At 38.0% G+C, this 12,645-nt stretch overlaps 1 protein-coding gene across 1 annotated transcript; it reads right to left on the reverse strand.

The window, feature by feature from the left end:
* On the reverse strand, positions 1 to 10,781 carry LOC134059623 (apolipoprotein A-IV-like). Its single transcript, XM_062516064.1, has 28 exons — positions 10,753 to 10,781; positions 10,532 to 10,591; positions 9,867 to 9,902; positions 9,607 to 9,681; positions 9,053 to 9,127; positions 8,901 to 8,966; positions 8,450 to 8,512; positions 8,148 to 8,210; positions 7,946 to 8,026; positions 7,783 to 7,836; positions 7,400 to 7,450; positions 6,687 to 6,761; positions 5,989 to 6,054; positions 5,504 to 5,545; positions 5,142 to 5,183; positions 4,979 to 5,011; positions 4,751 to 4,792; positions 4,507 to 4,539; positions 4,263 to 4,295; positions 4,026 to 4,058; positions 3,487 to 3,528; positions 3,236 to 3,268; positions 2,969 to 3,010; positions 2,719 to 2,751; positions 2,493 to 2,534; positions 2,175 to 2,207; positions 317 to 358; positions 1 to 113 (listed from the first exon to the last, which is right to left on the reverse strand). Exons 4-27 carry the CDS (start codon positions 9,668 to 9,670, stop codon positions 324 to 326), a joined length of 1,176 nt encoding a protein of 391 aa, XP_062372048.1. The 5' UTR covers positions 9,671 to 9,681; positions 9,867 to 9,902; positions 10,532 to 10,591; positions 10,753 to 10,781; the 3' UTR covers positions 1 to 113; positions 317 to 323.
* Between the last annotated feature and the right edge of the window lie 1,864 nt (positions 10,782 to 12,645).

Consider the following 12,645-nt stretch of genomic DNA (forward strand, 5'->3'; position numbering starts at 1 on the left):
ATACTGATGATACTAGTTTCATGTTGTGTCGAGCCGCCTTAGTGTTTTGAAAATAGTGATCGTGTATCAAAACAGTAGTGCCCCTACGATTCCCATTCAAAATGCCATTTGACCTGAAAACGACAACATGGAGAAGGTTAAAAGTGGCACTTCCAACGTATACATGCTTTTAAATGAAAGTTTGACTCGGGGACATTCACAAAAACACCCAAAGATGCATTTTGGTGAGAGTTACCCTTTAATTCGCATGATAAAGAATAAAAGTGTTATGCTATCAAAGAATTAGCAGGTCTCCAACATGTTTTTTTGATTTTACCTCATATCTATTTCTCCAGTTCTGTAGCCTTCACCTTGAGATCTGCCAGTGTAAAATAACACACAAAAGAGCAATTCTGAAGCCCTGGGTATCAATACCATTTGTCATTATATGTTTGCACTAGGGATGCAACGGTACAGTTTTGCCACGGTTCGGTTTGTATCACGGTTTTTGGGCCACGGTAACGGTTCGGTTTCAATATATCAATATTATCTTGGCTCTAGCATACAGGAGGCTATATTTGCCTTTTCTATTTCAAATCAACAATGTGCTTCTACTTACACTTGCAGAGAAAATATTAAATGCATAGCCTGACACAGATGAAGCAGAATCACAAAAATGTATTAAAAGAAAAGAACACCATCATTGCCTTCTGTCATAAACAGGCAATGTTATCCATAGTGCAGTGCAGCATAAAGTAATGTGTAGTTATTTATTTAATAAACTCACTGTTCTTCACACATTTAAAGAAAATACTTAACTGTTATACACCCTCAAAAAAGTAGTGAACAATTCTGAAAATCTTCTCAAAATAATTGGTGAGGTAGTATTATGTGTAGTTTCAAATGGATATTTGATTTGGGAGTGCCTGCCCTGTCCTCTTTTATGAACGTAAAAAATGTAAACATAGACAAAAGTGCAGTGCAGCATTAAAAATATTAGAACAATGAAATGAACATTATTGCAACCTGATGTCAGGGGGGGGCAATATTCCGAGAAGAAAGTGGCAAATTTGCCACTTCACAAAGTGTCTGTTTCCCCTGTGTCTCCTGTCGTGTGTGTGTGTGTGTGTGTGCGTGTGTGTGTGTGAGAGAGTTGTGTGATTGACGAGTGGACGAGCGATTGACTGATTTAGCAGTGAGTTTATTGTTTTTCGAGTGGACACCTCCCGCTGCCCGTAGCCTAGCATGTACAACGTCAGGAAAATAAATGACCCGAGTTTGGAATGACATGTCAGCCTCCCCATCTCCTATAACCTCCCATCCCTACAATATTTTCCAGTAAACTATCAAAAAGAGAATACACTCAGCTGTGTCGGCGTCACGCTTTCTTAGGCTACTCTAGCGAGCAATCAACGCAGGGCAGAAACCACCGGTTACACTGTTACACACAGACTTTATAATGTGGCAAATTTTCGACCTTTTAAAGTGGCAAATTTGCGTCTTTACAAAGTATATATACGTGGCCCTAATACGCCGTCGTATTCGTTATGTCTTTGGGAATTATAGGAATATTGTTGTCGAAAGGCTGCAGCAATGGATGGTTGGGTTTTCGGTGGCAAACTAACTCTCCGTGCTGCTCCACTTAAGGTTACAGCCGGGTGATGAAGGCGCAAGTGGGCCGACATGTTGGATGTGTTACCTTTATTAGGTGATCGTTGTGAAGCAGTGCTTGCAATGCACACTGTGCTTTGTTTACTGACGGTCTTTTTGCCTTGTTCGTGGGCTACTTCAAATGTCGCCATGATCATGCAGCCGCCGGTAACGTTTGTTTCTTCTCACATGACTCCTTCATTTGCATTTCAACGCGCTTATTGGCTCTTGGGAAATTCAGTAAAATTCTGATTGGTTGTTGCAAGGTTGACGAGAGGCAAGCTGAACAGTCAGAGAAAACGCATCCCCCGGGTCCTAAGCACTCCTCTCTATCGCTCCCAGGCTACGCGCGCGCAATAACCTTGTATTAAATAAAAAGTTTAATGTCGCGTATACCGAAATATTGCGGTTTAGGTGAGTCTATTGAACCGAACAGGCCAAACCGAACGGTTCAATAAATTATTGAAAACCGTTGCATCCCTAGTTTGCACTCTTTGTTATAAAGAACAAAACCGTGTTATGCCATCAAACCATTTGTATTCTACCTGATATCTCCTTCTCCAGTTTTGTCTTCAGATCTGCCAGTGTCAAATGAGATACATATTAATTATTAAGCACTTGGAATCAATACCATCACCAAACAGCCATGGTGCTCATGGTGCTCGATTGTTAACATCATTTATTATACGGCTCTATAGAATGTTGAGGGAGCTATTAACGGTCAGTTATTTTTGCCCTGTCGGGAATTATTTTCCGATAATGACCGGCGTTCTATACATTATCCCTTACGTAATGGATTAATGCTCCAATCAAACACTGAAGGCCATGCTTATGTTTATGATTAAATGATTTATTGATTTTACCTGATTTCTCTTTCTCCAGTTTTGACACATTCACCTTGAGATCTGCCAGTGCATAATAACACACAAAAAAGCAACTCTGAAGCCCTGGGTATCAATACCATGACCAGAATTCATGTTTCATTTGTCATTATATGTTTGCACTATTTGTTATAAAAAATAAAATGTAATGTGTAATACTATCAAAGCATTTGCAGGTCTCCAACATGTAGTGATCTGTTCATTTTACCTGATATATCTTTCTCCAGTTTTGTCTTCAGATCTGCCAGTGTCAAATGAGATACATATTAATTATTAAGCATTTGGAATCAATACCATCACCAAACAGGCATGGTGCTCTTGTGATTTCATGATTGCAAGTACAGTATGTGTGCGATCAATAATTGATATTATTTACTTTATAAAATGGATTAATGCTCGAACAAAACACAGAAGGCCAAGCTTATGAAGTTTGTGATTAAATTATTTATTTGCTTTACCTGATTTCCCTTTACCCAGTTTTGTCACCCTCGCCTTGAGATCTACCAGTGTTAAATAACACACAAAAGAGCAACTCTGAAGTCCTGGGTATCAATACCATCACCAAAATGCATGTTTCATTTGTCATTATGTGTTTGCACTATTTGTTATAAAAAATAAAACCGTGCTATGCTATCACAGCATTTGCAGGTCTCCAACATGTAGTGATTGTTTATTTGTTATAGAAAACAAAACCGTGTTATGCCATCAAAGCATTTGTATTTTACCTGATATCTCCTTCTCCAGTTTTGTCTTAAGATCTGCCAGTGTCAAATGAGATACAAATTAATTATTAAGCATTTGGAATCAATACCATCACCAAACAGGCATAGTTCTCTTGTCATTTTATGTTTGCATGTGCAGTATGTGTGCGATCAATGATTGATATTAGTGACATTATGAAATGGATCAATGCTTGAATAAAACACTGAAGGCCATGCTTATGAAGTTTGTGATCAAAATGATTTATCAACTTTACCTGATTTCTCTTTCTCCAGTCCTGTCGCCTTCCCCTTGAGATCTGCCAGTGCAAAATAACATTCAAAAGAGCATCTCTGAAGTCCTGGGTATCTCGTCTGGCTATCACCATACTCAGCTCAATCTTTTAAGATTGAACGTTAGTCTGAGGAGTCTGCGCTTTATTTCTACTGCACAAGAGGCGTGATCAATGGGCATAGTTCAAATGACTCCGTAGGCTTGGATAGTCCTTCAACCAATCAGACCAATGATCCGGGTGCGTCTTTAGGATAAGCTAGTTTGTGATTGGACCCAAAACTTGTGGACAGGAAGCAGGGGAGATACTGTAGATGTGCAGGTTTCCAGCCTGAGCTACCGGGCAAAATCCAAATTCGCTGGCAGGTCAGGCAGGGCTCACCCAGCCTACTGGGTATCAATACCATCACCAAAATGCACGTTTAATTTGTCATTATGTGTTTGCACTATTTGTTATAAAGAATAAAACCATGTTATGCTATCAAAGCATTTGCAGGTCTCCTACATGTAGTGATCTGTTTTTACCTGATATCTCTTTCTCCAGTTTTGCCTTCAGGTCTGCCAGTGTCAAATGAGAAACAAATTCATTCTTAAGCATTTGGATTCAAAGCCATCACCAAACAGGCATGGTGCTCTTGACATTTTATGATTGAATGTACAGTATGTGTGTGCTCGTTAACATTATGTAATGGATTAATGCTTGACCAAAACACTGAAGGCCATGCTTATGAAGTTTGTGATTAAATTATTTATTGATCTTACCTGATTTCTCTTTCTCCAGTTTTGTCTTCAGATCTGCCCTTGTCAAATGAGTTACAAATTATTATGAAGTACTTGGAATCAATACGATCACCAAAGAGGCATGGTGGACTTGTCATTTTATGACGGCATGTACAGTATCTGTGCGATCAATTGTCATTATTATTAACATTATGATATTGATTAATGCTTGACCAAAACACTGAAGGCCATGTTTATGAAGTTTGTGATGATTTCTTGATTTTACCTGATTTCTCTTTCTCCAGTTTTGTCTTCAGATCTGCCAGTGTCAAATGAGGTACATTTTTGAATTTGCCCTTAGGGATCAATAAAGTATCTATCTACATGTATCTATCTATCTATCTATCTATCTTATGTTTGCATGTACAGTATGTGTTCGATTATTAATGTCATTTAAAGGATTAATGCGCCGACCAAACACTGAAGGCCATGCTGAGGACGTTTGTGATGAAATGATGTATTGATTTTACCTGATTTCTCTTTCTCCAGTTTTGTCGCCTTCACCTTGAGATCTGCCAGTGTAAAATAACATATAAAAGAGCAACTCTGAAGCCCTGGGTATCAATACCATGACCAGAATGCATGTTTCATTTGTCATTTGTCAAGTGTTTGCACCATTTGCTATAAAGAATAAAACCGTATAATGCTATCAAAGAATTCCAACAGGTCTCCAACATGTAGAGATTTACTGATTTTACCTGATATCTCTTTCCCCAGTTTTGTCTTCAGATCTGCCAGTGTCAAATAACATCAAAATATTATTAGCATGTGGAATCAATACCGTCACCAAACAGGCATGGTGATCTTGTAATTGTATGTTTGAATGTACACTGTGTATTGTTATGTATTTATTGATTTTACTTGATTTTTCTTCCTCCAGTTTTGCCACCGTCACATTGAGACCTGAGAGGGACAAATAACACACAAATGAGTAATTGTGAAGCTCTGGGTATCAATAACTGACTTTGCCTGAGAAATTTTCAAATTCCATGTCTGGAATAGACTTGGTTAAAATTCCATAATATTCCAGAAATCCATGACCCGTGGGCACCCTGCACTGTACTGTATGTGCACAATTTATATTTTTGGTACTTGTAATGTTTTTCCTGTAACAATCACCAGTTAACATTGTCTTAATGTAAATTACGAAGAACACAACAACGTTATTCTATCACAGCATTCTATCACGTCTCCAATATGTACTAATGATTAATTGATTTTACCTTGTTTCTCTTGCTCCAGGTTTCCCACTTTCATCTCAAAATCTGCCATGGACAAATAACATACTAATGAGTAATTATCATTATTATTAACAGCTAACAGTTAGCTTTCAAGCAGCTTCAGAGCTACACTCTGGGATCATGTTCATGCTCCCTACAGTATAGTGCTGTAGCGGCCTGGGAGCTTTAGCTGTTGCCTTTAGCAGCTCAAGCAAGGTAAAAACCAATTAGCTTCAGGGTGACTTCAAGAAACGAAGATCTGGTGAAATATCTTTTTTTCCGCAAAGTTTGTTGTTTTTGTATGAAATTGTGAGTTTGATTTTGACCAGCTAAGTTTGTATTTCTAGATTTGTGTTGAGAATTTAAGGAAATGGGGTTAACATCCAAAAAAGTCCATATTTTTTACTGGTACATATGCCATTAAAATCTATTCCTTTGCACAGTGTTATATCTAATGTCAATATTTTTCTTTTACCTCTTTACCTTACCTTTCTTTTCATTATTGAATGCTCTTGCTTTTTCAACCATCTGGTAGTGCAGTTCTGCCACGGCAACTGTATGAACAGATTGACACTTGGTTAGTGTAACCTGTGTTGTGTTGACTGCACAGTTCAGTTCCTCATGCTTGGGCTTGAACCCATTAACTTGTAGATCGGGAGGTGGGTGTGCTAGCAAGGAGGCTAACCCATGGGTGCTAGTATCACTAGCTTTGTCTCTTAAATTGTCAGGAAGAAGGGTTACTCTGCACAGCCTGATTCTGGCTACCTACCATTACAATCAACCCCCTAAACCTCACTCCGTATTTAGCAGGGTGGCTAAAACCCATGGGTGCTAACACGTCTGTTCAGGTGTTGGGATGAATGTTCACTCACTGCAGTTACTATACCTGCTGGCTACTTTTAAATAAACAGCATGTGTATTTATAACATCAAATGTAAATGTACTGTATATCCTTCAGTGTAGAGAATATCAATCACACAACAGAACTACACACAATACGTCATAGAACTACACACATACGTCACATACATCTAAGTAGTAATGATGTTGAATGATGTGTAATGATTAATATTTTACTTATGTTTAATTCAACTCTGTCTGTGGAATATATTGGTATTGGTATAATTGACCATTGAGTTGTTGATACTCTTCTGTCTATTTTCATCATAACATTAAAGGTTTTCACCTTTTTTCTCCAGATCTGAGACATCATTCTTTATTTCACCCAGTTTCTCCTGTAATGCCGCCATCCCCACAATGCCTGTGAACGAACAGTTAAAAGAAACCTTTATCTTTCAGTGTAGAGATGATCAAACACAATCAAAGTGACACAGCACAACGGTTTCTTTATACAGGACAGTCACAGTTTTTTTCAATTACAATCAAAGTATATGTCAAACATCACATGGGACGAATAAAATAGTAATAATGTTGAAGAATGTCTCCACTCAATATTTTGAGTCAGATTAACTCAATTAATCAGATGATTTAAGGACTACAATATCCTTTTGCTATACAGAAGAGCTCCTGTCACTGACAGTTACAAGGCCTCATAACATCATCATAACATGGATATTATTTTTGCCTTCTACAACTCTGCTCTCTGTTCCTGTCTTATTTTGTGCCTGTGTTCAGAATATCCATTAATTCACTATACAGTTTTCATAGTACGCTATGTAGTGAATAGTAAGCACATAGCACATAGTAAGTGTGGTGTCTTAAGCTGCTGGGACCTTGAATTTCCCCTTGGGGATCAATACAGTATCTATCTATCTATCTATCTATCTATCTATGTAGTGAATGAGGGGATGTTCCAAACACAGTACATGTTTTTGTCCCTGAGATCCCGGGCGGTATCATGATCATACTGTAAGGGAATGAATCAATTGCATGATTTACCCTCGCTTTGCTCTTGCGCCTCTCCTCCTCTCTTCAGGGCTTCCACGAGTTCTGCCAGCATCAGAAAAAAGTGTGAATTTATGATTACTAAACACCAGAGATTTGTGAGGTTACAGAAAAAGAATGTACAGTACAATGTATGCTATGCATATTATGTTGTGCCTATTTTCTTCCAAGTCAGCGTCACAGTAATGCTGCAAATATTTCATTAAATGACAAGGGTGTGATGATTGAGCTCCAGTCACTGGACAGGCTATTCAGACGTGGAACCCAGTGTAGTTCCAGTGGAAATGCCGCCGCTTGTTTTGGTGAAATTCCTTTAGAGTAGTGCTTGGGCAAGTTATCTACACTGCTTGTGCTTTCATTTATTAGATCTGATTTACCTTTCATCTTTTTCTCCATGTTTTTCTTTATTTCATCCATTTTTCTCTTCAGTCCTGTCGGGGTAAAAGATACAGTTAGCAAGCATCACAGGTGAATGCACTGTGGAGTAGCGCAATGACATACACTAGTTAAACATACATAAATATGAATAAAATAAATAACCTTCAATGCCATTCTTCGGTTTTTCATGTTTTTGATCCAGTTCAGTCAGGTCCTTCAGCAGTTGATCCAGTGGGACACGATCTACACATGAAGTTCAATACACACATTTGATTTCATGTGATGGTAAATGGGTGGAGCAAAATTGCAGATATGATTTTTAATGAGAACAAAATAAGTACTGGCTGAAATTCCTTTGATTTACCTTCTCCCACTGTCAATTTCAGTGTGGCCTCTGAAATTTGTTTGTTCAGTGTATTCAGTGCACCTTTATATAGAGATAGTTAGATTAGACAATTATTACATATTAAATTAAACTGAGTAATACATTTTCATTTTTTTTAATTTAGTTTATCCATATTTTTACCCAACAAGTTAAAACACAGAATGTCTTAACACATGAATAGTAATAAAGTGTTTTTAATTCCTTGAGTCTGAGTTCTACTGTTTAAAAGGTTGATAAACCAACATCTCAGTCTGAACATTTATGTGAATCTTTATATTTACCTCCATTGTGTGTCAGTCTTGTGGTAGTGTTGTCTATTTGCTTCTGTAATTCTTTCAGGGCGTCTTAATAGAAGGCAACACAGTTGAACAACATTGGGGATTATTAGAGGTTGGAAAAACTTTGAGTCCTTCACAACACACCATAGTATTACTGTCACACCAAAGAACATATGTGTATGTGTGAATAGGGTAGCCAGACACTAATGGAGGCCCAACTTGTCAATATACTTGAAAGAAGAAAAATAGAGAACTGAAGTTTCTTGAAGTATGCTTTCTTGAAGTGTGTCTTCTTTGATTTTGGACAATTGCAAATGGCAATCTGATTATAAGAAAATGGAGGGTGATGTGTTCTACTAGGCTAATACTGCAATTCAAAAAATGTTACCGGTGCATATATGTTGTTAAAATCTCTTCCATTGTACAGTGTTACGTTAAAAAAAGAGTTAATTACCTTTGTTTTCATTATTGACTCCTATTGTCCTGTGAACTACCTGGTAGTGCAGTTCTGCCTGGGTAACTGCAAGAACAGATTGACAGTTGTAGCATGTAGTACTAGACAGTTGTAGTAATGATGTTGAATAATGTCAACTATTAATATTTTACCCTTTTTCTCCAGATCTGAGACAGACTTTTTAATTTCATCCAGTTTATGTTGCAGCAGAGCCATTTCCACAATGTCTATAGATTAACAGTTAAGAGTGTAGACATTATCAAACACAACCAAACAGTTACAGCCAATGTGTCAAGATAAGATACAGTAAGATAAGATAAGAAGAGCCTTTAAGGTGGAGAAATTTGCCATGGGCAATCGAGAGTGAGATTACACAGATTAGACAAACACATACATTAAACACATAAAGGCTGAACAGATTGACAGTTGGTTAGCCTGTGTTGTGTTGACTGCACAGTTCAGTCCCTCACCTGCTTGGACTCGAACGCATTAACTTGGGAAGTAAGTGCACTAGCAAGAAGGCTAAAACCCATTGGTGCTAGCACTGCTAGAACATCTCTTAAAGTGTCAGGAGGAAGGGTTAATCTCAGCACACAGCCCTCTTCTGGCTACCAAACATTACAATCACCTCTCTAAACCTCACTCCACATGAGCTAGCAGGATGGCTAACCCATGGGTGCTAGCATGAGTTGCCAGCATGAGTTACCTTTTTTCTCCAGATCTGAGACAGAAATTTTCATTTCATCCAGGTTCTGTTGCAGTGGAGCCATTTCCACCGTGTCTATAAATTAACAGTTAAGAGTGTGTAGACATTATCAAACACAACCAAACTATAGCCGACATGTCACTTAATTAAATACGTAGTAAGCTATGTTCTTTGCCTGTGGTGATTTGTATGGGTAAAATGAAGAATTATAGATTTGCTGCTATTTGACTATTTATGTCATAACATTAAAATATGTTCACCTTCTTCCTCCTGTTGCAGTGGAGTCTCCTCATCTGCTATACATTAACAGTCAGGTTAAAAAGTGCACATCAGGTTATCACAAAAAATATATCTATTAAAGCACAGTCTGCAATTTCAATCTCATAGACTTTATTTCCAAATTGCCCCTCAGTATTTCAACTAAAAAACACAGTCCTGCTTATGTAAATGTAAGTGTACCATTCCATCTACAATTACAACACACTCATTATTGTATTGTCATCATACAAAGCCTCATAATAGTGAGTGATATTATTTTATCCTCCTGCAGCTCTGCTCTGAGTTGATACACTGAATAACTAAATAAAACAGCTCTCATGGCATGTTTTGATTGGCCAAAATCATCACTGCTTGAAATCCCTGCTTGTGGATCTCACAACCCTGCTCGGAATCTTTTGTGAAACTGATCCATGTTTTCAGTTCTCGGTCATGACTGTGTGTTTTTGTGTGTGTGTGTGTGTGTGTGTGTGTGTGTGTGTGTGTGCGTGCACCATGTTCCTGTCAGCAGTTATGTGAGGTGAGGAATTCTGAGAAACTCGATACATTTATACAGTCATAAAATAGAGGGCCAGGCCTTTATTGACTTACTGTACTATATGTGATTAAATGTATACCTTGATTAATAACTGGTTATTGGATTGCTCACCTTCTTCTCCTTCAATTGTGATTTGGGTTGATGGCTGGGGTCCTATTCCTGAGGCTGAATCTGTAGAGTGTATGTTGAGGGCACCTCATTAGTTATGAAACCAGTTCTTAGCACCGGTATCGTGTAGGCTAACATTTTATCTTGCATACTGTAGCCTAGTCAGGGGTGCCACCAGATATCTTGATGACTAACTAGGCTAGTTATTGGATTGTATTGCTCACCTCCTTCTCCTTCTCCTTCAATTGTGATTTGGGTTGAGGGCTGGGGTTCTACCGTAATTTCCCGACTATTAGCCGCGGCTTATACATTGATTTTGCTAAATTTCTTCAGTTGTGAGGTTAATACAAGGAGGCAGTTAATATGGTGTTAATATGGTTATGTTTCTTTTAACTTGCATATAACACTGTCCTGCGGCTTATACACAATGCGGCTTATATGTGGGAAATTACTGTATTCCTGAGGCTGAATCTGTAGTGTGTATGTTGAGGGCACCTCATTAGTTATGAAACCAGTTCTTAGCACCGGTCCGGTATCGTGTAGGCCAATATTTTATCTTGCATAGTACAGTGGTTTATTGTTTAAGGTCAACTAGTTACAGACCTTCTACAGTACATTCATCTGATCTCCCATGGCAATAAACATGTGTGTGTAAAATAACACTGCACTTCCTACTGAAAATTGCCTGGCATTGTAATCTTGCAATTAACATGTAACTGTGTGTCTGTAATTTGTTGATTCAAGCCATGCCTTTACTTCCTCTTCTAACATGTGTCAATACCTTGAAATTCCTCAATCTTCTGGTCCTCCTTCCTCCAATCTGCCAGGAAACATGTCAATTCAGGTTACTAATCATCACAGAATTGATTTTACATACAGCATGCCTTCCATCCTACATGTGCACTTCCTCCTTGTACGAGCATGCGCCAAACAAACGGAATAAACTTTGAATCGGAATAAAGGTTTACATGATCAACGAGGGAGTTTATTCCGTGAAGTTTGATTCCGAATAATCATTTTCAAGCGGAATAAGTGTTTACATGGTCTCTTTTAAAGCGGAATTAACTTTTATTCCGAATTAACTTGGTTTTATTCGGAATTAAAGCTATCATGTAAACGCAGCAAATGAGTGCAATTGTCTGTAGTAGTGCTGTGAGAGGAGATGGTCTCTGAAGAGCTGGGTTTATCTGTACTCTACTGAACACCTGTTGGAAGCAAAGACTAATCAAGCAGCACTCCCCCTCAAACATCACTCATTCAAGGACTCACACAGTGCAGTTTCTAGACGTACAGTATGCTTAAACACATACATAAATTAATTACCTTTTATGTCATCAGTCAGTTTCTTATTTTCTTGATCCAGTTGATCCAGGTCCCCAAGCAGCTGCTCCAGTGGAACACGGTCTATAAATGGAGTTTAATAGGCGCATTCAACTTCATGTGATGGTACTCATTTAGCAGATATGCTTTGTAATTAAAATAATGTCTAGTGTCTACAGATATATCATGTAAATGCTTGCCAAAACAGATATACAGTATTTGCTAGTAAGTGCATAAATGGTGACTGTTGGTGGGATTGGTAGGTTAGACAAAGAAAAAAATCAGTCACTCAGCTCCAGATCAGATTTGGTGCCTGCCCTCCTACAATTCCAAACATTTTTGGGCCGCTAAATACTAGTGTTATCTGACTTATTTCCTGCAGTACTTTACACATGTTTTCATTCACATTTTTATTGACTGAAATTCCTTTGATGTAATTACCTTCTCCCACTGGCAACCCTTTCAGTGTGTCCTGAATTGTCAATTTCAGTGTCTCCAGTGCATCTTTATTTAGGGATTGGTAGTTATTAAGATGATCATTAGTCATTACATATCAAATTAAATAGATTAATACATTACCATATTTTCATAACATATGCAAAGAGAACGCTCTAAAGTGTATATATTAGTCTTAATTTCTTACATTACCTCACAAGTTAAAGCAGATTTACAGCACATTATTAATTTCGCAGATTTGGTTTTACAAAATGTGTGATGTGTTAACACATGAATAATAATCAAAATCACTCCGGTACCACGCACTGCCTGATAAGGTGCAGGTAGATTGCAGGATCGTG

This window comes from Sardina pilchardus, chromosome 16 (genome assembly GCF_963854185.1).
Source record: "Sardina pilchardus chromosome 16, fSarPil1.1, whole genome shotgun sequence".
Taxonomy (NCBI): domain Eukaryota; kingdom Metazoa; phylum Chordata; class Actinopteri; order Clupeiformes; family Clupeidae; genus Sardina; species Sardina pilchardus.